The sequence below is a fragment of the Pagrus major genome, chromosome 4, assembly GCF_040436345.1.
Source record: "Pagrus major chromosome 4, Pma_NU_1.0".
Classification (NCBI taxonomy): domain Eukaryota; kingdom Metazoa; phylum Chordata; class Actinopteri; order Spariformes; family Sparidae; genus Pagrus; species Pagrus major.
The window spans coordinates 17,835,776-17,861,671 of record NC_133218.1 but is presented as its reverse complement, the minus strand read 5'-3'; the positions used below and the strand labels follow the sequence as shown (position 1 = coordinate 17,861,671).

At 40.8% G+C, this 25,896-nt stretch overlaps 1 protein-coding gene across 4 annotated transcripts; it reads right to left on the bottom strand.

Moving 5' to 3' along the window:
• Positions 1-13,255: 13,255 nt before the first annotated feature.
• rbm26 (RNA binding motif protein 26) lies at positions 13,256-25,444 on the bottom strand. Of its 4 annotated transcripts, none has more exons than XM_073464468.1 (22): positions 24,952-25,426; positions 24,618-24,736; positions 24,379-24,497; positions 24,175-24,266; positions 23,814-24,085; positions 22,910-23,182; positions 22,560-22,802; positions 21,518-21,658; positions 21,260-21,400; positions 20,884-20,992; positions 20,582-20,738; positions 18,727-18,924; positions 17,519-17,620; positions 17,360-17,428; positions 17,158-17,256; positions 16,981-17,055; positions 16,365-16,532; positions 16,007-16,111; positions 15,603-15,806; positions 14,609-14,695; positions 14,370-14,483; positions 13,256-13,989 (listed from the first exon to the last, which is right to left on the bottom strand). In XM_073464468.1, the coding sequence occupies exons 1-22, from the start codon at positions 25,008-25,010 to the stop codon at positions 13,900-13,902; spliced, it is 3,036 nt and encodes a 1,011-aa protein (XP_073320569.1). In that variant the 5' UTR covers positions 25,011-25,426; the 3' UTR covers positions 13,256-13,899. The 4 variants fall into 4 exon arrangements, with proteins under 4 accessions (XP_073320569.1, XP_073320567.1, XP_073320568.1 ...); XM_073464466.1 differs by having other exon boundaries at positions 13,450-13,989; positions 21,509-21,658; positions 24,952-25,444; XM_073464467.1 differs by having other exon boundaries at positions 13,810-13,989; positions 17,519-17,617; positions 21,509-21,658; positions 24,952-25,094.
• Positions 25,445-25,896: the final 452 nt, after the last annotated feature.

Here is a 25,896-nt window from a genome sequence, read left to right as displayed (position 1 = left end):
TCTGCAGATCAGCCGTACGCTTTCCCAGCCTCAGCCACCACCAGCACAGCGAGGAAATGGTAACTCATGCACCAACTTACCTGTGATTTCAATATTAAATGCAAAATTGAAGCATACATTAAAAGAAGCATGGATTCTCAAGGCAAGGTGAGTAAATATGATGCTCAGACAGGTACAGCTACCAGATATCACAATCAGACAATGATAACGCTTTCAGTGCATCATGAAACAACATCAACATAACCAAGGAAAACAAAACAACTTAAGATTGGATGAATCACACACTTATATGAGCACTCTGACTGGGATGTAAAAGAATAATTTTGTCGCCTCTAGAAAACATATGAAGAAATGCCAGTTTTGAAAAATGTCATCTTTAAAAGGCAAATCTAAATGTCAGAGAGACAGATACTTTACACATGGAGAGCGCTGCCTTCTGGGCGTAACACAGAAAGGCGTGAGAATAATATTTTTTCCCAGTTGAAATGAACTGCAATTACCCGGCATCAAGCATACAAAGCAGTACACTCACACACTCACATAGCCTGGAGAGGAGCGTGGTCACTGTTTGCAACATTACTCAGGAAATCAGAGAGAGAAGCAGAACGAAAGCGAGAAATGTGTTGTTCTTTATGCCAAAGGGAAAAACAGAGACTTGTTACTATGTTACAGTCTGCAATATGCTACTGAGTTGTATTGAGCTTATTGTATTTTAATTATCTAACTGATTTTTCAGGCCAGAATACCAAACAAGAGTCCAGCTTTTCAAATGTGAGGGTTTGTTATCTTTTTTTTTAGCACAACATTATAGTAAAAATCTGTTGGTTTTTCTGTAACTTTACTGAAATACATTGATGAAGGTTCACAGTCATCCAGGTCATGGTAATACTAAGCGCTATATCGTAGGCAACTGGACTTTTCACCTCTCATCCAAGAGGCTTCTTCAGTTCCAACTAACTGGAGGGGAGTTGCAGTTTCCGAGTTGCAGAATCAACTCTGAAACACGTGACCTTAACAACTCTGTAAGGACACACCCACACAGGGTTTAAAGCCTGAAACTCCCCTCCAGTTTGGAAGCCTCTTGGATGAGAGGTGAAACGTCTTCAAGAAACTGAAATAAGTCCACTTGCCTATGATATATCACTTACAGTTACCCTTTATTTTGTATCCTAATTACATTATCCTGTGACATGTTTTCCGTTACTCCCCAAGCCTGCGTACACATGCGATTTTTGGCAACATAACATTTTCTATTTTCTCAACTTAACTCACTATTGCATGCGAGTGTTTTCAAGTGTTTATTCAAGCATGCGTATGTATGTGTACTCCTCTCTTTATTTGTGCGTGGGTGAGAGTTTGGCATAGCTATTGGCATGGGGTCACAACTCCTGCCCAAAAGAGAGCAGAGATAAAGCAAGTGGAGCAGCAAGCCCTGTTTGCGTCTAAATTTTGCATGCTGGTGAATGTCAGTCTCATGAATAAGCAAAGCAGGAATAAAGCCTTCCTTGGTCCTCAGTTTGTTTTGAAGTTTGTCCGTCTCAGTGGGGAATACGAGGCCCGAGTGGGTGATTCGACCCCATTTCAATCATCAGTGGGGCTTCTGCAGGTAAGTAGCCGAATATAAGGCAAAAGAAGGAAGAGGAGGAAGAAGTGGAGAAAGGAGAAAACTGAGGTGCCAGCCGAGATTAAGACAGAGGAGGAGAAGACGAGACAGCAGAGATGAAGTCAGGGAAAGCGGGGTGAAAGAGACAAAGACTCGGCTGTCTGCTCTCTGTTCCTGCTGTCCCAGGTCATGCGTTTTTATATTAATGGTTTGAGGTCATGTGTCAGGTCAGGGAGAGCTAATCTTAACTCTGTGGCTGGAGGGCACCTTCAACCCACGGGGCATTTAGGTATCTCTTCAACCCAACAGAGAACCACCAGGCTCTTCTCTTAGCATGCAAATGAGACAGGAACAAATGTCCCGTCACTTCTGGGGCTCCATGTCCCAAAGTGCTTAACACTCTTCCTGTCAACTCCCCCCACTCCAGCTGCTTCAAAAACCCCTCCTGCACCTCGCTCACTCTTTTTTCCTCCCTCTTATGTTCTTTAAATGAGCTTTCCAACTCCACTTCTTTCTCGCAATTCAATTTTACAAGGCCATTATCCCGGGTGTAATGTGGAGGTTAAATATATCGGGGCAGACATTATGTGAAAATAATTAGTGCTAATGAATAATGCACTCATTCAGCTGATGAAGGATGGTTGGCAGGGTAATGGAGTGCAAGGGAGGGGCCCCTCTGACAAATGAAATTAAAATATTTAAACACTGTTTTACGATATTACCGGGCCCTCACACTCACTCCCTGTTACCTACTCGCTACATGGAGCAGGCCGGCCTCCACGTGACATGATAGTTGTGTCATTACTCATGCACAACATCTGTCTCACCAAAGACAGGGCCCGGATACAAAGAGGAAATGTCCCCGCACTACACTTTTACAGTACCTCATACCACAGCTAATCATCCCAGCCCCGATAATCACTTCGAGGACATCAGAGACGCCAGTCTTATCGACAGCTCCTGTCTGTCTGCCAGATTATATTTCGTTCCTTTTATTTATTGCCACTACACTCATTCAGCCTCTTACGATCTCATTCTGCGCCCATCATGTGACAATGAAGGATGCAGGTTTTAAATCGCCCAGTTTACAGCACCCTCCCAGCCAATTGGCCTTCTCGAATCAATAATGGTGGACCAAGCGCTCTGCGACTGATAAATGGTAAAGCATCAACACCATTTCATTAGACATGATGGTGAGAGGAGGGTGTGCCTTTGGCAGGGGACAGATATCTCATGAGCTGATGATACATATCGCAAAACTGTCAGGTGCAAAGGTTTGATGACACTTATGATGGATCCGTTCACCCAATTTGGGGAAAAAACATCCACTTCCACTAACTTTAGCCATTGTTGTACTTTTAGTTTATTTGCTCAGGTTTTGAGCAACTCTGAGATTTCTGCTTCCAGTCCAATACAAATTAAGTGAATGGAATTTCATTTGTGGTGCTAATAGTGCTAAAAATAATATTTAAACAAGAGTCTGCAGCCATGCTAGCGGCTCTGTGTGGCTGTAGTTAGCAGTACTTGTGCACCAGTGTTGGCATGTTAACATGCTCACTAACATGCTGATGCCAAGCAGGTGTAATGTTTACAACCCAGTCCCCAGAGTAAATGTTAGCTAAGTATGTTTCTGCAAAACCACAGATGAGTTCAAACCAAACTTTTCTTTATGTTGCAACTTTATGTTTGTTTATTTCAGTTTCTCTCGTCACGATGCTGTGCTCATGCTCTGCTTAGGTTTAGGCGCACTTGGTTTACGATCATCTTGTTTTGGCTTAAGATACCTGTTTTGGTCACCACGATCACGGATGGAGATTGTTGGACTTCCCTTGACAAATAGCCGGCTTTGGTTGCCACAAAATCTGCTGGACATGTCCTCAGGTCTCCTTAAAAAACATCCACTTTTGTCACAACAAAAATGGATGGAAATATCCCCAGGTGTCCTCAGAAATATCCACTGGTGTGACTCGAGCTGCAGTCAGCTGTTGGGCAGCCTTGTTCGCCGAAAAAAAAATCCACCCCCTTATGTGGAAGTCAGCTAATAAGCATTTAATGTAAACATGATATGCCATGTTCGGTACAGATGTCAACCTTGGACGTATCTGCAGTTTGCAGAAACATTAATTGCTAACATTATATCCTGGTGACTGGGCTGAATGTTAACCCTGATCACTGTCTTGATTTAGTGAGTTAGCATGCAACATTTGCTAATTGGCAATTAATACAAAATGCAGCTGAGGCTGATGATGTGAGTTAGTCACAAACCAAAGTACTCAACATATTGAAATTTGACCTGATGATGGCACTATATTAAACTTTTAGATCACTGACGTTATTAGTATTCATTTTGAGGGGAACATGAATGTGCGTGCCGAATTTCATGGCCACCCAACCAATAGTTGTTGACACATTTTACTCAAAATCACAAATGTTAAGCTCACGATGGCTGTCACGACGCGGCTCAGGAGGTCGCAACAAGAAGGGAGAACATACCATAACAAACATTTACAGAATATTTGTAATATTTGAAACACAGCCAAACTAAAACCCTGCCAGCTAGGAGCAAACAAGAGAGATGAAGAAAAAAGAAAAGAGATATCCAGCCCTCTTATATCGGGTGGAACAATCAGGAGGAGTTAATTCAGGTGTGGCTCATTCTCCTGACACGCCTCTGTCACTGTGCCTCTAAACAGCAACACAGAAAACACACAAGAAGCCACAAACAGAGTGGGATGGCCCGTCACAGTGGCACAAGAGGAAATCAAGCAAAAGTCTGACATTGCCATCAATAAAGCCTATGAACTAACATTGATAAAAAAAAATGTTTTAAAAAACTGTTGACAGCAACGTCTGTGTAAGGATAAGTAAATTAAGATTTTTTTTTATGTAACATTTTAATGCACTGCAAAGGACATTTCATAGCTATTGTAGTCAAGTGGAGGCAGAAATCCAGATATCTTAAAACTTGGGCAAATAAAACCAAAACTGTTATCATGGGTAGATGCCACTTTAGGTAACAATGGGGTTTTCTTGGCAATATTTGTCAACTGGCCCCTAAAAAATAGGCAAGGGAAGGCACATGATATGACACACATGCCCTGTTGAAGCGTAAAAGGTCACAGTTCTGAGCAAAAAATGTCAAATTGGATCTCAGATCCTTACAAATCATGCAGGTCTTTAAGTCAGGGTTACGTTCAGTTTTCACAGGACAATGGGCAGCCTTTATAAAAAAGTCTGTTAGCACTGAAGCGTGCTGCTCTTTCCCTGCGGCTTAGCAGAAACAGCCAGCACACCATACCCCGCCACATGTGACAACTTTCTTTTATTAATCTCATATTTTGCAGATTGGCGCCATATACATTTGACTTGTAAAACAGACCTAATTACAGGGCCTGTAGTATGCGAGCCACACATCAAACAGTAAGTTACAGTAAAAGCCTATGATCTCAGTCGCCGTCTCCCTTTTTTTTCCTCCCCTCCCTTGCCTCTGCACACCAGAAACACTGATTATAACAGGGACATTAAAAGGGAATTACAGCGAAACAATTTACACTTAATGTAGCAGTCATATGAACAGGGAAGAAGGATGGACAAAGATATAGCAGCATTAATAATACATGCTTTAATTAAGCAGCTGGGAATGCATGGAGCAGGATCAAGGCACGGGGAACGACGAGTGAAGGGAGAGTGGTGGAGATGGGGGGAAGCAGTGAGAGAGAGACAGCTGAAGGAAAAGAATTGAGAGGCCGACTGACAAAGAAAGTGTAAAACAGAGAAGAGGGTAAAAAAAGTGGAGGAGGGAGGAGGATCGGAATATGTTGCTATGGGTTTTCTGCGAGCCGTGATTCATGGGCAGTAAATATGCAAAGCCTGATGGCCATAAGGCAATCAGAGTAGCGCCACTCATCTACATGTTGCACAGTGGGCTATAATCCATCTGAGGGGCAAGGAATAATGATACCAGGAAGCAGGAATAAGAGCAGGGTCTGTTTATTACCTCAGACAGATCCATAATGCATACAGATGTGAGGGAGGCATGCAGCAGCCTCTGGCCAGAGCTCCCCATTGAAAAGTACAGATAGTAATATTGTTTTTAGTGTGAATCAAAGGCAATCTGATTTAAGCACCTATTAAGGCGAATAAGTCAGCTGTCATATAAAGTTTTAGAAGAGCTCAGATGAACAGAAAGAGAGCAGGAGGAGTTAATCAGCAGCAGTAAGGTCACCTGAATGATATGGATTTTGCAATATGGATGTAAACTCATATATAATAAAATGTGAGGTTATAATTTGGTCCAGATATGCACATATAAGACCTTGGCCATCATTACGACCAGACCTGTAAAGATAAAATCTACCACTAGCAATAAACCTGTAATTTCATTCTTGGTGTCATTGTGTTGTGTTTACTTTTCTTTATTTGCAAAGAGACACACATAAACACACACACACACTCTCTCCAACACAAAGACCTCTCTTTCCTGTCTCCTCACAGAGGACATTAACACCAGGATCCTACTGGTGCTAGAGTGTGTAATAAATTGTGGTGAACATTGATAAACTAATGCAATTACCTGCAGGGCAAGCAAGTCAGCTAATTTAAAGATACCAGGTTGTGTTCATGTGGTGGGGGGCTCTGAATAGGCCCCAAGGGTGAGAGATGGCACCTTTATTACATCTGAGAGGTCAGCTTGGTAGCACTGTATTAGGATTGATCTTTTGATCCCTGCCTGGAACCCCCTGTACTGTACCGACCCCATCTGGCTGAGGAGAAAAAAACGCTTATCTGGCGCAAAGGGTTAACTCTGCTAGCCAGGCAGCCTAATTGAGCACCACACATCTCAGCTACACAGCAGAAACAGGAACCCAGAGGGTCGTAACAAGCCAGGCGTGACTTATTCACATAATAAACCAAGCAGATATCTAAATGAGCCATTGAGCTAGCCAGAGGGAGGGAGGCCATTAGGGCGCGCGGACCATGGGTACATATTTGTATATCTACAATTGCCCTATCATTTGCATATGTGGCCGGCTATAGAAATGTTAGTCGGTGCTTTCACCCGGGGGCCTAATGACACAACAGAACAACTTTATGCTCACTCACAGTATCATAAACAAGTCAGAGACACGTTTCTTTTAATCCTTAAAAAATAAACCAAAAAGTGATGGATCATTTAGGTCAAATTGAAACAAAGCAGCTGGAGGTCTGAAGTGTTCAAAACACATAAGCCCTCGACACGCCATGACTGCACATCCTCCTGGTGAAGGCGGAGTCATTTTTATTATCTACAGCGCAAATATAATCACCTGACTGACCTCTTGCCCTTTCATGCATGAATTATTAAATAAAAAATCAAAGTGAAAATCCTTCCAATAACTTTTTTTTAATATATGTTATTTTGAAGGAGTTAGATGTCCACCACAGTGGACACCATGCATTCACAGTATAAAAAACTATATTTTTCAACTAAAAAATATGTTATAAATACTTTTCATCCAGATTGTAATGATGATCCTCTTGTCTATGCCATTTCACATTTATGATGCCATATCTCAAAATGACAAAGATAATAATCAACTGGACTTGACATGACTTTGGGGGTCCTCCACCTGGTAGTTTGGACCTAAAACTCCATCTTAAATGGTGAAAATGGCTCCCAAGTAGTAGTGGAAATCATGCATGAAAGGTCTAGAGTGGTATCTTCTTACACTGCTTGTCAACCTCCAATAAATCAGACTTAACAGGATTTCAGCAATTTCTTCTTCAAACTTCAATGTGTGCCTCACCATTTCTTGGCCAGAAGATGTTACCAGGCATAGAGCGAATACGCATATTCCCCAAAATGTCGAACTATTCCTTTGGCTGTGTATGTACGTAGAGTTGTAAATTCAAATGACTCATTGCTTATTTAAAGTACAACATGACTTTGATGATTCAGGATGAATACTGACAAAGAAACCCAGCTGAGGTGTTAAATGAAATGTCATGTCACATTGAGCTTGTTGATTCCTTAAAAATTGCAGAAATACAGTTTCAAATAAAGGTTTTAACAGCAATTTTAGCCTGTAAATGTTTTATGTTTGTATGTTTTCATGGTGATGGTATGTTTCACGATGTAATAAAGACACTGTAGCCTTACCAGCTGTCTGACTGTGTGATTATTGACAAGAGTATTTTTGACAGGGTAAAATGAGAGATGTTTTGTTTGTTTTGGGATTTCAGGACAGTGTTTGATGATTTGCTAAAGTTATTTTATCTCTTTTTTGAAATAAGTCTATTTATTGATGGATAAATACATGACAAACATGAAAAAAATGTAAAAAAAATCCAATCATAAAGAATAAGGTTCAAATTACCAAACATTTTGCAAAAACAAGATATTCACACACATTTTTATGAATAAAAATATGGTTCGGAGAGCCGTAACAAACTACATACTATACAGTACTGAGGAATCAACCTGCAGATTGGATGTTTGATTTATTATTTCAGAGACCCCATAAAAGCACTGATCCTGCATCAATGACCTGTTATCTATACTCGTATTTGTCTGTTATTTTCTTCATTTCAAAGAATAACATGAGGTTGTCACTAATCCTGGCGTGAGGGGTCAAGGGTCAGCCTTTAATGTGACCTCTGACACATAATTAAATTGCCATCTTTAACCTCAGTTACAACCTGTCACAGAGCATTGGATTACATGCTGCAAATCACTCCACCAATCAATGACAGGGGCCAGGGCAGAGGGAGGGGCCTGCTGTGCCCAGCAGCGTCTGCACAGAGATTATCTTTAATGGAGTTGAACTGTACAGTGATCATGTTAGTGTAAAGCCTAATTAGATTGTGAATGACCTGCTGCAATAACACACACTCATCCTAACGGGGAAAAGGAGACTGCAGATAAGGTATCAGAGAGCCACTGGCAATGTCCAGTCACATGACTTGTTTTCAGTTTAGCTATTAGTTATGCAAATGTATATGTGAAAGAAGAAACTCCAAAGTTATGTCAAATGAAAGCTTCCTCTTGGCTTTATACACCCAACGTGAGGATGATCTGCAGCTCTTGTTGTGACTGAGAGGCCTTCATCACTGTCAGGTCACAGAAGGAAAAACACTTGTGCAAATAATACAATTCATTCTGGCTGAATTCCTCTTAGCTGCTTCAGTTTTAGGGTCCTGGTATTGTGCATGTTGGATCGCTGTCACTCTGTATTGTCTTACTGGGACACTTGAATAACAGCATTGTTAATGAGATTAGTAGAACCTGTGCTTTTTCTACTATGCTTTGAAAAAACCCTATTAGGCAACCCAATCCCCAGAATAAATGTTAGCCAAGTACGTTTCTGCAAAAACCACAGATAAATTCAAACTTGACGTTTCTGTTTGTTGCAAAGTTACGTTTCTTTAGGCTCAATTTTCACTTCTCCTTGTCACATTGCTATGCTTGTGCTCTGGTTAGGTAAAGGCAAAAGGCAAAAACACCCTTGTTTAGGGTTAGGAAAACATCATGTTTTGGCTTACAATACCTGTTTTGTCGCTACAAACGAAGCTGCAGATAGCCCAACTTCCTGTCAAAATTATCCGTTCTTTGTCGCCATAAACGGCTGGAAATATTTCCGAGGTATCCTTAAAAAAATCCCGAAGTTTACAAATGTTGAAACACAGTGGACCCTCATCTAAAAGTGAGGGTTTGTATCTATAGGTTTTGGATTGTTGTGTATGTAACAAAGTCATTTTATACCACTGTATTGGTGCTTTTTTTTGCTGGATTGAGTATTACAGTGCTGATTTGTTGAAGCACATTTGAAAATAAAATGAAACAAATGGGCGGAATTGTCATTCTTATTCATTTTAGATCATAAATTGGGATTGAATTGGTAGATTATAGTGACATTGTATTACTTCTAAATTTCCATGAGACCTGTCTGGACCACCATCCCCCCAAAAAGGCACAAAGAAACTAAAAGTGAAAATTCAGGATAAACCGGCTCAAAGTGTTTTCAGGTGTAAACAGATTAGCTGCAGCTTCTGGTTGCAGCATCATGACTTGAGGGAGATTTTTTGTGATCTGCAGGTTCAGGGCAGCCATGTGTTGATTTATTGATGGTACTTCCCTGCTAGCAGAGTTACCTGGGGTCTGTGGTCAGTAGACAAGGTTAAAGGGCTTTGTTATGTCTAACACAGCAGTATTTCCAGACACACTGAGGATGATGGAGAGGGGTTTTTGTCTTGCAGCTGAGTGATAACAAAGATCTCTTCTATGTTACACTAAATTGTACTACTGGAGTTTTACAACCGAGGCTGCCGTCTTCACGCAGATTCCACACCAAAAACTGCAGCCGGTGTTACAGAAAGAAATGTGTCCCCAAACTCAAATGATCCTGAATGGCTATGCTGATTATGATTTAGGGGCTGCTAGTTTTGTTTCAAACTGTGCCTTGCTTTGTGGCTGGGGGCCCTGTGTTGTTTAAAGGGTTGTCGGGGTATAAATACTAAATTAATCATGCTTTGGCTCAACTTGCTAGCGACTGAAATTTGCTTATGGAGGCCCATGATCACATAAAATATTAATGGCTTTACAGAGAGCTGGCATTGTAGCGATGGGGGCAAGGCATGTGAAAGCACAGAGCAGTGTGTTTAGAGGGGGGGGTCACAGTTGATGTGAGACCAGAAACACCTTCTTTACATCTTCACCTGAAATGGAAAAGTGACAGTGACCCAAACATTGTGTTATTGCACATTATCCTCCCATTAGGATGAATTTTGTACGTATTATTCTACAAAATTGGATAAGTGGTAATTGGTATAAATTGGCATGTAGCAATGTTTTTGTGTTGTGAAAATGAGGGGGTAATATTCAAATGAATCTGAATAAATACATTAGAAGTGTGTAATGTTATGCCTTTTCCTAGTTGTTGCATATCCATATGACCGACTTCTTGAGCTCCCAAGGGCTTCTAAAAGAAACTACAATCATTTTCAGTGACAAGCAGCAAATCTCCAAGAAAACAAAAGTGAGACTTTGAACAAATGTATTCTATATTTATTTTTTAATTTTTTTGAGACACAAACTTTCAATTTCATCTTCCTCATCCAAACAAAAGAGAGAAAAAAAAAAAGCATCATTACAGCCCACTCCAAAAGTCCATGCCATTTGTCTCCCTGACACAAATCAGAAAGTAAAGATTTATATAATTGATGACACGGATGCTGTAAACTTGTTAGCCCATATCTTCTGAGCTCACACAGAGCACATGAACATCCTCGGCCCACTGAGACACAAAGGGTGGCGGGCAGAGCTCTCAGACATTCCTGCATGCTGGTCACATCAACACTGAAGACAACATGAGGTACAGTCTTCAATTTTCTTTCCATGAAGTGCTACTCAACAATTGTCAGGTAATGTGGTAAATGTGTCAATCAAATAAGACTTATAGGTACACGACACAACTACACATGAAATTTTCTTCAGAGTTCGGTGGCACCACAGTAGGTAAATGAGAGGACAGGAGGGGGCATTTAACACTCCCACACTGAGAGACGGAGGGTATTTTTGGTGGCGGCGCAGGGGAAAAAGGCTTAAATGATAAACAGCAGATATTCTACAAGCGCAAATCGGATTTCTCACAATTATCTCTGCAAGCCTGACAGGCACCAGGGGTGGGCCAGGAGCACTGAACTGGTGGACATTGATTGGGTTATTTGTCCTCTCTTATTCGAGGCTGAGGGACTGTGGTAGCTAGACTGAGCAGAGCCTCTCTGCAGGTGTGAACTAACCCCTTACAGAAAGCAAAATCCCCTTTCCCTAAACACCAAGACTCATATTCACTCGTGGTTTGAAGAAATCCAAGAAGAACTAGTTGTAAAGTACATATAAACCAATGTTAGTTGGGCAGGCAGTGACAGTTTAAAATAAAGAGGAGAGGCCTTTTATACAGTAGATGTTGTTACTTTATGTCATCAAGATGGTTTTATGATTACAGGGTTGACCATGCAACTTCTGTATTAGAAAGTGACAGATCAGATAAACAAAATAAAACCTGGGTCTTAAATGTGCTTTCAACATGAACAAATAAAGGCCAGGCCCAAATACAGGCTGGAAGAACAAAACATGGTGGATAAACTCATGTGCATGCCAACTAAGCATAATTTACATTTCAGTCACGTTCACATTGATAAACTCAACAATAAATTCATGCTATTTTCAAGACGTTGTTCTAGATCACTCATATAAAATATAGGTAAGTACCACTGTCACAAAATGTGGTAGCTACCTTCTAGGTATGGTTATGAAACAGCGCAAGTCAATACATTTTTTTGGACACATTCCTGCAAATATTTCACAATAAAAGCCTTGTGAAGAAATGAAGAAAAACGCTGAACTAGATTTGAAAGGGATCCAGGAAGTGTTGGGTTTGTGTTAACAGCATAATGCAGTAACACAATTTAACAGGTCAAAGGGGAGCAGAGTAGAAAACAAGGGGGCTTTTTACTGAAACATGACCAAATACACTCATCAAGGAGAGGCCCTATGAAATAAAGGCCGGTCTTTATAACAAGGCTGATTTGAATAAGATGCCGGGCTCTCCTTGCAGTTGAGGTGAAGAAAGGCCCTGGTCAGGGGCAACTATTTGAAATAATAGAAAACAAAAAATCCCAAATGTAATAATAGCTTTGTCGTGATGTGAATGCTATTTTACATCAACATTAACATGTCTGGTTTTGTCAGTAGTTTAAGGTGGGCGGGGCTTAGAAAGGACATCAAGGCAGAAGATTTACCAATTAGGATTTTGGCCAATTTTGAGGTTACTTGCTTTTGCAGTCAGGCCATTGTCAATCAAATGTGATCAAACCACACCCACACAGTTCTGATGAAACAGGCCAGCTGACTTTTTAAACTTTTAACTCTCAAGAGTTGGCTAAAATAGATGATAAAACGTTAACTTTGATTTGTGCTCATTCAGTCACCACTATTTAATGTTGTATAGAAATATTCTGTTTTAAGCCAACACTTTGGGGGCTTTGATAAATTCGATCACCTGAATTTCAACCAGGGATCAATATGGATAACTTTTAAACCCACGTGGCACAGTGCACCGAGACAAAGGCCTCCACAAAGAAGCTTTTCAACTTTGTTTAATGTAAAAAATAATGTTTAAAAGCTAAAATATCAGGTTATTGTTGCATTTCACTAACCCACAGGTAAAGGAGGGCTCAAGCTATTATGACATACAACGTGAACCATTATAAGTAAACAATGGATTTTAATACAGCAGCTCTTTGTTTGACACCAAATAAATACTGTTACAGTAAATACAATATTACATTCAAAAATACTGACAATTTTCAAAGACATAAGCGTGGATGCACTGGACGGACAGCTCCTGCAACAAAAAGAACACAAACAACATTAGTAATTGTTATTTTAGTATTTACATTAAATATGTCAGTAGAACTTTGCAATTAAAGATTACCGTTAAACTGGGCAATAATTAAAACTCATTTTAGCAAAATTATACAGTCAGATTATGTCATGGTCTTACCTCGGCATGAGTTGTATACATTTGGTTACCTTACCGATCCTTAACAAAAATAAAAATGCGTCAAGAAGTAGGAATTTTATAGGAAGTTTGCTCTCTTTAGGGGAGGAGGAAGTTTTTTGTTTTTTGAAATGGTCTTTTTTTCAAACTCTTTTAGGAGTGTTCTTTTTTCACTGCCACAGCATTTTATCTTTTTTTGTCTTTTTTGTCTTTTTTTGTTTGTTTTTGGCAGGATGTTTTCAGACCATTTCAATTCTTTATTTTTTTGTACAATCCCAAGTAAAGCCAAGAACTGAGAAGCCAAGCTTTCATACAAATCATTTAAACACAGACATAAAATATTTACATGTGAGCATTTAAACCAGTCAACTTAATACTATCCTGCAAAAGCTACCGTCTGTTATTCAGTTAAATTACAACACAGGTTTTGTTTTCTTAAACTGACCATTTAACCTGTGATCAGCTGTCACGTGTCCAGACAAACTATTTGTGTTTTGTGAACCAAAAAAGAAAACAAAAAAAAAAAACAGAACTAATTCTACATTAAGAGCATTAAAAAATTCACAATTGTTAAAATGAATCAAACTCACACATGGTTGTTCTGCCAGTTAAACATTTGTGAAGGAAAAAAAATGTCTAGCCAAAGAGAAAACGTGCCTTGTTAATTTATAAACAGGCATTGAAATCTTATAAATTTGCTGGATTGTTGCTCCTCTTCCACTGCTGTGCCTCCAGGGAAGAGCGTCCGACTGATCTTCATCTGCGCCAGGAGCGAGGCTCGTTGTCATCCTCTTCCTCATCGTCATCCTGCAACAACGCATCGTCACTCAGTGACTCTTCTGGGTACTAATGGGAGAAAAAAATTTGATTAGTGACTCTATAGATGACAAAAAATGAACAAAAGGCAAACATCTTCAATTTCAAGCTCACTTTTACCATGTACTTAAACATCTACAGAGAGGAGACTACATTCTCAGCTTGAGAATATCATGCTGCAGACGGACCAGATGCTTAATAAAAGTGGCCATGCAAGAGCCACATGGCGACAATCCTTGCTGTAGTGTGTAATGGCTCCCTCTTGTGTTTTCTAAATATAACACAACAGGAGTTTTAATAAGCTTTTCTGATAGGATATCTGAACAGAAATCATCCAAATGTCTCCACTGACCCCTTTTCCTTAAGGCTCATCATCTCATGTATGCAAAGAGAGAAAACTGTCTACAAACCTCTTCGTCCTCTGGTTCTGCTTCATCAGCATCTGTAGCACTGAGATTCATTACAGCCTTATGCCAGGCCAGGCGCAAGACCTTGTTGTTGAGCCTTACTCCATGAATAGCCGCCTGACGGGTGGTCGGAACACAGAGGGAAGAAGGAGAAAAACACATGTTTAGAGGAGATTATGAAGTCTCAAAAAGAGAATAATGGGCTTAATCAAAGTGTGGTATGGCTGGTAGAGCTGACTCACCTGTTCTGCCTCTGCTCTCGACTTGTAAGTGATGACTGCAGACAAGTTGTTTTCATCAATCTGGCAATCTTCAATCTCTCCATATTGCTTCAAAATTGTGAACACAAAACATGTTGGTCACGTAATAAAAAAAAATGAATTCCTGTGCAATTATTGAAAACTTATATGCATCTTCCGTCATTACCTAATGAACCAAAAAAATCTCAAGTGACATTCCTTGGTGTTAGAGGGCTGTATTATCTACAAATGGCTTTTTATATTGCGGCTGCGTTACCTTATTCTTACTGTTAAATTTAATTTGAGATTAAATGACTGGTGCTGGTTTCATAGCTGCTAAACTCGGCAGCATTTCAATACAACAGTCACATGGTGTTTGTGGTTCTGACATCCTAGACTACTGACTGGAAGGATTTTGTATTTGTAGTTGAAGTATTTGCTCTGGTGGTTGAGTGAATATTTAACCTTAATATGAGCCAATTATGTAGGTGAATTATCACTTTAGTTATTATGCTGATGATGTGATGTGCCATTTTAGCATTTCTGTAATTTGTATCTGGACAGGCTGGCCTGTGATTGTGTGTGCACTGTGCAATTGTAACCACCAGAGGACACTGTTGATTGTTTTTGCTACACTGAAAAATAGCAATAATCCAGTGTTCTTGGTATTATTGTATAAAATATATCAAATATATTAGATTAGTTAAATTAAAGCCCAATAATTTTTACTTAAATTTTCATTTGTGTCATCACTTTAGTACATATAGTAAATTTTTGGGATTTTTGGCCATTTAGGTTTTTTATTTCTTCGTCTTTTGCTCTATATAACCACATTACAAATGCCTTCATTCAAAGTAAGATCTGAATTTCCATCTTCTCAACATTTAAGCTTGAAGTGCCCTTTAACACAGAGTCCTCTGAACTACCACCTAAAGGGTCCTATTGGTTCAATTGTGGATACTAAATCTCATTTTCAGTCAGTTTCAGTCCGACTTACAGCAAAGTGTGGCAGCAAATCTACGCAGTCCGTTCCACCGAAGCCAGAAATCTCCAGCGCTCTTGGTCGATGGTCCACGACTGCATGCACTGGCACGCCTCTCCCCCGACCTCTGGAGCCCCTTCCCCGGGCTCTGAGAGCCCCACGGCCCCGAGTGTGGACCCCGCGGCCTCGCCCAGGTGAGAGGATTCCCCTTTTAGCTGCCTGAGCAAACAAAAATAGGGACGGAAAAGAAGTCAAACAGAGCACAAATAACAACACGATTAGCGTTGTGGAGATAAAACTTGAGATCATTTCAAGTTACAAGAGCACAAGTGCCCTCCAGTGGCAGGTGTGTAAGTAGCATTTTAGCACTTGATTATAAGCTTGAGGAAAAGTTTTAATTTTCAATATCAAGTGATTACCTCAATTTGCAGCTGGGTATACTTGATCTTCAACATAGCAGTGTCCTCTCCGGACTGAGTCTTCTTGTACAGGTCAAGCTCTGCATCCAGCAGTTCCTTCTGTGCCTGACCATAAAATAAACTCACATCAGGAAAGACGGCATTGCAGATCAAACGTAGTAAGTCAAAGGCAACTGGATAGGCCAGACACAGAAAATCAAGTTGTATTTGACTTTGAGATGAATAAAGACGCATTTTCTGCAACCTCAAAGGAACAAAAATTCAGAATGAAAGCTGGTTAAAGAGGAAGTGTAATTCAGTATATAACTGCTTGCTAGTTAGATGTCTGGGTGGCTGTGTGTTGCATGGACAACACTACCTGAGCCTTGCTCTTGGCTGCGCGTAGTGGGTTGTTGCTGCCTGAGATTCCCTTTATCTCCTCTTGCAGTTTGGTGATGCTCTTGGTTAACATTCCCAAAGTTTCCATGATCTTGGCTTTATCCTCTGCCTTCATTGCTTTGTTCTTCTCAAGTTTGGATATCAGGAGCTGCAGAGCACGGGGGCAGAAAAACAGAGAATCACAAGTTTAACTATTGTTTGTACTTGAATAACTATAAACAAATCAAGTGGATGGGAGACAGTGTACGATTTATATGATTGTGGTGAAAATATGGATGATTTTACTCTCAACAACAAGCGGTTAACTTTTTTTTGTCCCATCACTTTTATAGGCAGAGACAATATTACAAGTCGACACATGATCTTAATAATGAGTAATGAGTCACAGGTCCCACACAAAGCTTTCAAACACTGTTGCTAAATCTGTTGAGCCAAAGAAGACTCCACTGACTGGCCTGGGGACTCCGCATGTTGGTGGTGAGTCACACTCTTGTATAGCTCACACACTGACATTTAAATCTAGTGTTGAGAGGTTGCATCTGAACCTAAATGCAGAGCAGAAATGGGGACATTTGAATGTTCAAAAAGTCTCTTACCTTCTGTGTCTCAATGTGCTTCTCTAGTATTTCCTGCTTCTTCTTCCGTACATCTTGCTGTAGCCTTAGAGCTTCCTGTGAAGGAATTATGGGTGATGATTAGGTACTGCCTTCTGTTCTTAGTACTAGAATCGAAGTTGCTTGTTTCTCCCATTATCCCTCAATTTGTCCTCTTACCTGCTTCTTCTTCAGGGCTTCCTCTGAGGTTTTCTGGGCTGCCTTCAGTGCAGCAGGATTGTATACAGTCTTTGTGAGGCCCATTGACGTTGAAAACACCTGAAAAGAGGAGACAAATGATAACAAATAACATTTACACATTTTGAAAGAGGATGGATTCAAAAGGGAAATCAGTAATCCTGAACAGTGAGTGGATGCTTACTTTTTCAACAGTAGCTGCTGGTTTGGCAGAGAAACCCAGACGGTCCTTCACTGACAGTTTGGAAGGATTCTGCACCAAAGAGGAGAAAGTACATAATGTTGATACACACCTACTGCAGATTTGGACAAGTGTATGTGAAAAAGCTCAGCCATCACATACCTGTGAGGCTACACTGGAGTCTTGGGAGGGCTCTGAGTTCCCAGAGAGCAGGGGTCCGAGGCGGTCTTTAACGGACTGCTTCAGAGACGTGGCTGAGGGCTGCTGAATGACAAAGATGTTTATCACATTAAGTCTAGTGAATTTGAACAAACCCACTGTCAGAAATCAATTCTGATGTTTAATTATCCAGTTTTCTTGCCATCCTGAATTTTAGGTGCATGCGGAGCATCTACTTTATTAACCGTCTTCTGACGTTTGCTATAATGATTCACAAAAACCCTCATTGAAAGACTGTAAATGGAGGCAGCACTGGCATTAATGCAACAGGTTTTTCCAAGTGACAAAAAGTGAAAAGTAGGAGAGAATACTGCTGTGGTGTGCCTTGCCCAGTTTTACAGATGATCAAAAACACCCTTGAAGCGGGGTGTTACATTTCAAACAGCAACAATGACAGAGCAACAACAAAGCAAGCTGTGGCTGCACTGAATTATGCTCCATTAAATCTGATGATAGCAGAGGAAATGGTATCTCTGCCTCTTCTACAATGGATTTCTCAAATCAAGAGAAGACTGTTGGATGTTACTGCACAACGGTGAGCCCTAAAAGAAGCCTCTTAAAAAGAAAACATGACTGTATTACTGTAAAAAACTGTACTGAAGTTGGACTTCTCAAAAATGTGTCCGTTTCTGGCACATAGTCACCATGTTGCCAGTCTTGATTAATAAGAGCTAAATAAATACTTGGAGCATAATCGCAGCAATAACAGAATTATGCTTAAACTGTAAACAAAGCTTTTGTTTACAATCCAGAATGTATCACTCTCCAACCAGTAGATGTGTTCAAACCTGCACCAGATATAATGATTAATGTGGTTAATTCATCAATGTCAATAAATCTGTCTGATCCTGCAAGATCCTGCAAGCATGATGTTATTCACGTTTGGCCAGTTAACCACTAACATAAGTATAATACAGTAGCAAACTAGGGTTGATGTGATTCTCCAAATCCACGATTGGATGAGACATTTTCGAAAGAATCACATGGAATATACTTGTTCATTCACTTCATTCAAGTGCACCTTCCTTCCAGATATTTACTCTTACTGGGAAATAGGACGCAAACACGGACAACATTTTTTGTTAGTGTTGAGACAAAAAATTATACAAGAACCAAATGTTATGAATGACAGTTTTAAATTAACTTTTTACCATGGTTGGTTGTGTCTGAGGCTGCTGCTGTGAGTGTGACTGGCCCTGGCCCTGCCCATCACTCCCATCGTCACGATACCAGTGCACCCTGATGAAGCGGTTATTGAGAACAGCCTCTGTGCTTTGCATAGCCCGCTTGGCCTCGTCGGGTGAGGCAAACTGAATCAGTGCACCTTCTGGGTCATTCTGGTAGGCCACCTGTAAAGAAAACGGGTGGTGATCCAAATTGAAATGCTCTTAATTTCATATACAAATCTAGACTCTACCTCAACACTGTCAGGTTATCAAATGGACACAAGAGCAACAAAATGATGTGATTTGACATTATTAAATATGCAACACTCTTCAAATGGAAGAGAGTAAGTACATTATTATAGTCTTTAAGGTACCTAAGATCAGTTACTGGTTTGTCAGATGGCTTAAATGCCCTATTTTTGTCCATATAAGCTATGTTTTAAAAGCCAACAACAAAGATTTAATCTAAACTACCACAAACTCCAGAACTTCTCTCGAACACATTATCCTATGTGTTGAACATTGATAATGAAGTCGTTTTAAAGCTCCTTCAAGTTCTGATTCTGGATTCACACATTCATATTGTTCACATATTAGCTACCTATGGTTAAGGGTGCTCCAATTGAAAGGGTACCGATCGTTATCGGCCGATATACGTTGTATAAAGTTTGATTGGTGGTCTCTATAGAACCAGATCAGATAAACACAGAAGACAGTTTCTCTATGTGCTGCTAAAATGTCACAGCCACACACACCACAGGACTCTGCTGCTCACTGGCTAACTTTCCTCCTGCCATTATCAATATGGAGTTTCAGTGGCCTCTTCGTTTAACCAGCGGCAAACATATTAGCAAGGTCCTGCCAGCAGGCCGTTTGTGACTGAGGGGATAGATGGACCGGTACTGCGGAACCATTCTCATAACGTTAGGTCTCGCAGTGAGTGGCCAGCCAGTGATTATAATTAGCGCTGACACAGCGTACGTTTAATCATCTCTCCCTGGAGAGAGATAACTACGGTGACAGCAAAAGAAGACGCGCTCCACTGGAGTCAGAAGTAGTCTGTTCAATTTATCATTTGGGATTGTCTTTGTGATAAGTATATTTTCTATCGTCCTGCGTGGGAGGACAAAGTGACGCTGTTTGTTTCGAGCCTTACAGCATGAGAGCTAACAGCTGACTGAGCTAACGGCTTACAGTGGAGGCACAAAGCGAGAATGAAAGTTTCTGTTCAGAGGAACATTAAGTGTTAAACAGTGAACTGCAGTTTAATGTGACAACACAACAAGTTTACACTAAATAAATGTACTGAAGTAGACTACTTATGCTGAGTACTGTTGACTTTGAGTTTGGAGTTACAGACACTTTACATCAGTGTACAATTTATCAATCTTCTGTCAGAGATGAATGTAACGAGATTCAAATAGTGACCAGGTGGTGGGGTACTGACTTCAGGGCACAAATACATCACTACAAGGACTGAGACAACTGAGACTGAGACACAGAAATATTTCCAAATTCTGTGTTACTGAATTCTGTGTCCCATTTCCTTTTTTTATATATACATATATTAAATGTAATTATTTATTTCCTCAGCATTTTAATTACACTAAACTAAACAATGCGACTAAAACCGAAGAACTTTAGATGACAATAAAGTAAAGAAACATCCTTTTGATCTGTGATAGGTCTCGGCCGATACCGCTTCCAGCAATAGGTGATCGGCCCCAAAAATCCTGATCAGATCACCCTTACCTATGGTACTGCATAGTAACAACATACTTTATCGATTGCTAACCATCAAAGCTGTGACTCATATCGACAGCACCACACAGGGACTGACCTGTAGGTTGACGATGGTGCCAAACTTGCTGAAATGTTCATTGAGTTTGCTGATGTTGTTGAGCTCGGAGGGAATTTGCCGAACCAGCAGCTTGGTGTTAGGAAAGAATGGAGGTCTTTTGTGGTAACCCTGGTGGTTGGGTTTGTTAAAGTTGGGTCTGAACAGCAGAGGAGAGAAATAATCAAGCAATTTAATGAGGATGCTGTTAAACATACCTCTGTCAAATGACCTTAAACAGCAACTTTAAAGGCAACATATTACTTTTATATTGATATTGGTATTATAAGAAAAAGATGTCTTACTTGTCAAACCAAGGTTTCTTGGGGGGAAGGCCTACATCGTGGGGCATAGATGGTCTTTTCCTTGAATCAGACTCCATAACGATCCTCATACTGTTGTTTGGAATCTTGTCTGGTAAAGGACAAACACTGACATGTCAGTTCTACAGCACACAGCTCAAAAAGAGATCACAGCTCTAGGGCAAAATGTTTGAACACTCAGCTGAAACACAAATACAGTAGCATGTACTGAATACTAGTATTCTACGTGTTTGTAAAGCAGCAACAGGTCATCACAATAGCCAAAGTACTACGCATGTTAATGGCAGAAGGGACAGGACAAGCATGTTTTTAGACAATCTGTTCAAAGCCCAGATTGTTCAGTTGATGCGAACAATACCTCTCTGCGGCTGGTCCACCTCCCCCATTGTGAGGCCAATCAGATTGGGTCTCTGGGCATTGACCCTGTGGCGGTAGATCGGCCTGGAGGTATTAGTGATGCTGGGAGCCTCAGGATTGTACACATCTGTCTCATAGTTGTCTGGTCAGGAGAGAGAGGACACTTTAACTCATAAAATTGAAAGGCAAGCTACAGTAGCAGCGATTTATTGGTACAAAATGAAATCTGTTACTTCAAAAAGACACACACAGTCATTACCAGAGGGGAAGAGCGGCACTGACGCCTGGGGAAGAGAGGGGCGCATCCCAGAGGTGACGATGGTGGGAACAGAGCTGGTGATGGAATTGGGAGGAGCATCCATGCCTGACGGTTGCAGTGGAGGAAGTGGAGGAGGCGGACCTGTATCAGAGAGAGAGAAACAAAAATACAATGCAATTTAATTGACATTTGAAGGGCTGTAAAGGTGATTTTCCCCTGCGGTTATTTAGATCTGCTCAACAGCACTGTATGCAGTATTTTGCCATTCTTTCATTTGTGTTTGCAAATTGGGCTCCTGCAGTGGGATAATGTTATCTTAGTTAATTCAGTGTTTCATCTTGGTATCTGCAGGCACTAATCACCTGCACTCTCTCTTCTCCTGCCTCCTGAGTCTTTCAGCCGTGGGACACAAACTCCACAGCTGTGGTGAATTGGGTTAATTAGCAGACCAGTCGTTGATTATACAAAAAAAATGACATTGTTGTTGTTTCCAGTCAGGAGCACCACAGCAACTGAGCCTGAGGCTAGATGATTTACTCCTTTGTGACAATACAATTCTGAGGCAAAATTTCCATCTGATCCTAGGACACTGTTGTGCTCTGAATCTGCAGGGAGGGAATCCTCCTGTAACCCTCCTTATAGCGTTTCTGCCGTGTCAAGTCTTTTCAGCCTGGCCATCCTTGGATGTAGATTTTGCATATGGCCTCGTCTAAATTGGCTGGCTCTCCCTTTTCATTCAGTTGAAAGCCAAGAGGTTCCAAAACTATTTGTATCTTAAAAAGAGGCTGCTCGACATTAGCATAAATGAATAAATAAATAAAGTCTCACCTTTGCCTCTTTTCCCAATTGATTTTTTTTGTAAATTCTATGTTCTTGTTCCTATGTTTGTTACTATTCTGCCTGTTAATATTGTGTTAAATGCTTTCACTCTAACTCACATTTTGAAAAGTGCATATACTTTTTAAAGTTTACTTTATCCGGAACTCATGTGTCATAAAAAAAAACAACAACTTTAATTTCACAGTAATATCTGAATTCCTACCTGCAACAGGTGGAAGGCTGGGTGGGAGTGCCCCCGGTGGGGGCACAGGGGGCCGCAGGTTCACAGGTGGGGGGTTCATGAGAGGTGGTGGTGGTGGGAGGCCTGGGGGCGGCGGTGCGTCCACACCTGGGATTGGTGGAGGTTGGAAGGGCAGCATATTGGGCAAATTCACATCCTCCACCACAACTGGGTCACTTCCATGGTCGAAAGGACACATGTCCCCTCTCATGCAGAAGCCCTTTTCTGGAAAAGGGAGCAGACATTTGTAGAACATCAAACACACAGAACCATAACAATAAAACAATACAAGTCTACACACACAAAAAATATGTTTAATCATCTTTCCCTACCATCATAGTCCCGACATCGCTTCCTCTGTTGAGGGGGTGGTCCCCGAATGAAAGGGCCACGATCCACAGGGTGCTCAGGGCGAAAGTTTGACCAACTCTCAGTTGTGTTGTTACTGTGATGATGGGTGGGAGCGATGACTGTAATGGTGCTGCTCAGTGTTGGCACAGGGAAGTGTGACGTGGTTGCAGTTGAGACCAGGGCTGCTGGAGTGTAGCCATCACCACTCTCTGACCTGTGATCGTGATCATATTTCATTTTCCCAGAGTCTCGTTCTGTGAGGAGACAAGAACAGCCAGGTCGAAGAGTAAAATGAGTTTCATTATGGCACGTACACCTGTGAGAACCTAAAAACTTCAAACATGATAACATTTTTAAACTTTTGTTCATAGTTTTTGACCTAAGTTGATCCATTGTCATTGTCTGCATTATCTACTTATGATCAGCTATCGCAGCTGCCATCACTGTTGGAATGCATCTCCCAATGCTCAGCTCAATACAGATAGGTCTTTTTTATTTTCAAGTAAAAATGGGCTGGTTCTATATCTTTGAATAATGGCAAAAATAACCAGAAGATCAATCGACAATGAAAATGATCATTAGTTGAAACCAAAATCTAAAGTAAATTTGACAAATACATGAGATAAGCTTTGTGTTGTTTCAGAAGCTTTTTGGTCAGCTGTAATCTGTCTCGACCCACAAATGTCAGCAACATAACAGGGTCATAGTTCAAATGAATTGAACTTTGAGCACACTGAAGGATATTATGCAAGTGGTGTCTCAAAACCTGGGTTTTGGTGTCATTGCTCTCTCCAGAGAAAAATAGTTTCAACTTGCAAAAACAGATCCTGCTGGTGATCATGTGAAGCACCTTAGATCATTTTAAATCCACCATTCACTTCTTACCTCTACTCCTGCTTCTAGACCGAGTTCTGCTGTGGGATGGGCTCCTGCTGCGATCTCGATCCCGGTCTCTGTCCCTTTCTCTATCCCTGTCCCTCTCTCTGTCGCGGTCTCGGATGCGATCCTTGCTCCAACTCCGGCTGCGGCTACGACTGTAACTGCGACTGCGACCTCTCCTGCGGTTGTAGCGATCACGGTACGAATCCCTCCTTGGTGGGTTGCGGTCATATTCCCTCTTCCGTGGGCGATCGTCTCTCTTACGATCATCTCCTCTCCTGAAAATGTGGGTAAGCAAAGATGCGATAATTAGTGAGAAGTACATACACACTGAAAGAGAAAAGAGGAAACAGGTTGTTGCACACACCTGCCATCTCTGCTGTAGCGAGAGCTTGATTGTGGAGGGCTGTGATTCACTCGTCGAGAAAACTTCTTATCCCGCTCTTCATCCCGATTTGTCTGAACACAGAAAAAGACAGATCTATTTAAAAGATGGCCACTGACATGAGATGCCCTCCACATTTTTTGGTACCTTTAGGTGCACATGTGATGGACCTTATAATAAGATTACCTCATCTTTCTTCAGCTCCTCTTTCTCAACCTTGGCCAGAGAGGATGCCTGCTCTGGCTGCGGGAGGTAGTTTTTGTTGTTAATGGCTTCAAACAGCCTATCCACAAATGGCTGGGTCTCTGAGAAAAGGCAGTAGTGTATGTGTTAACGCACAGACAAGTGACAGAACAGGCTGAATCACATGATAAAGTAAGGAGGCTTGTGCAATAACACTTTAATGAATTGAGTGGATTAATTACCTTTCTGAAGAAATACATCCAACTGGTCTATACACAGGGCTTTGAGTTCCTTCTCACTTTTGTCTTTCTTCACCAAAGCAACAACATACTTGGCAAGGGCAGAAGGGTCTGCATCACAGCTGGAATTGAACAGGAAATAAACATAAGACACATGGACATAAAAATAAGTAATAATTTAAATAAATTGCGTTATCTGTAATTAACGATACTCTAGCAGTAGTTGCACTGTGTGTGTTTGTTTGAATTAACATTAGCTTGAGTAACAGACTGACTTAAAGTGCCAAAAAGGGGAGTTGAGAAAATAGTTGTGTCGCTAATAGCTAACGTTACTCACATAGGCTCGAGGGTATCAGACAGCCATGTTTTCAAGGCATCAAGGTTTTCAATTATCATTTTAAATCCAGCCGAGCTTCCCCTCCACCGCGGCCAGGGTTAACATTAGCTGGGGTGACGTTAATTATGCTCAAAAGGCTAGCGTAAGGAGAGATTAACCGGTGAAACTAGCCACTTGTGGTCTTTGGCTAGGCTGTGGAGCTAAAAGCAACGTTAGCGAAACCGCCGCGTTAACGTTGGCCAGACTAGCCACGTTAGCATACGTCTTTCCAGGCCCCAAACGTGCAACACGATTCCTCTACTCTCGTGTCGTATTTATGATGGAAATGCCGACGGACGCGTCTGTTATTCAACAACGTTCAACCCACTAATTCTTAAGGGTGGAAATTACTTAAACCGTTAAACGTAAGGAGCATCCACGCTTCACTTGCTACTTTATCCCCTCTTACTAGCTAGCCATGCCATGGCGACTATTTACTTCCGCTTGTGTTCTCGTTGGTCAAATATCGCGAGAGGAAGTTTATACAGTATATTTCTATATTTCATTTCAGAAAATGTTTCTTGATAGTAGCTCCTTATGACTCAAGGCCAGATAACACACAATAAAGATGAACCGATTTAGGCTAAATCAGAGACACATGATTTTTATAGCATAGAATGATTACATTATATAGATATATTATCTATTTAGATGTATTGTCCATCATTTTGTACAAATTACCTTGTTATTTACATAACATACAGTATGTGGTATTGTCGGGCACCTTGGTCACTGGAATAATTCACTTATTGGTGACAACTCTCAAAAACTACTCAAAAGATTCATTTTATTGAGTTGTTCCTTGTTTTCATCTATTACTCTCTGTAGTATTTATTTTTTTTTGATAAACTTCTGATTTGTGGACACAAAGATCTTGACAAAGACAACACAAGCAATGTTTAAAAT

Coding starts and splice junctions, on each gene's coding strand:
- rbm26 (XM_073464466.1), bottom strand. CDS start 25,010: ATGATAATTGAAAACCTTGATGCCTTGAAAACATGGCTGTCTGATACC. Junction 17,257..17,359: donor CAGCAGCTACTGTTGAAAAA/GTAAGCATCCAC, acceptor TCCTCTTTTCAG/GTGTTTTCAACGTCAATGGG. Junction 15,807..16,006: donor ATACCCAGCTGCAAATTGAG/GTAATCACTTGA, acceptor TTGTTTGCTCAG/GCAGCTAAAAGGGGAATCCT.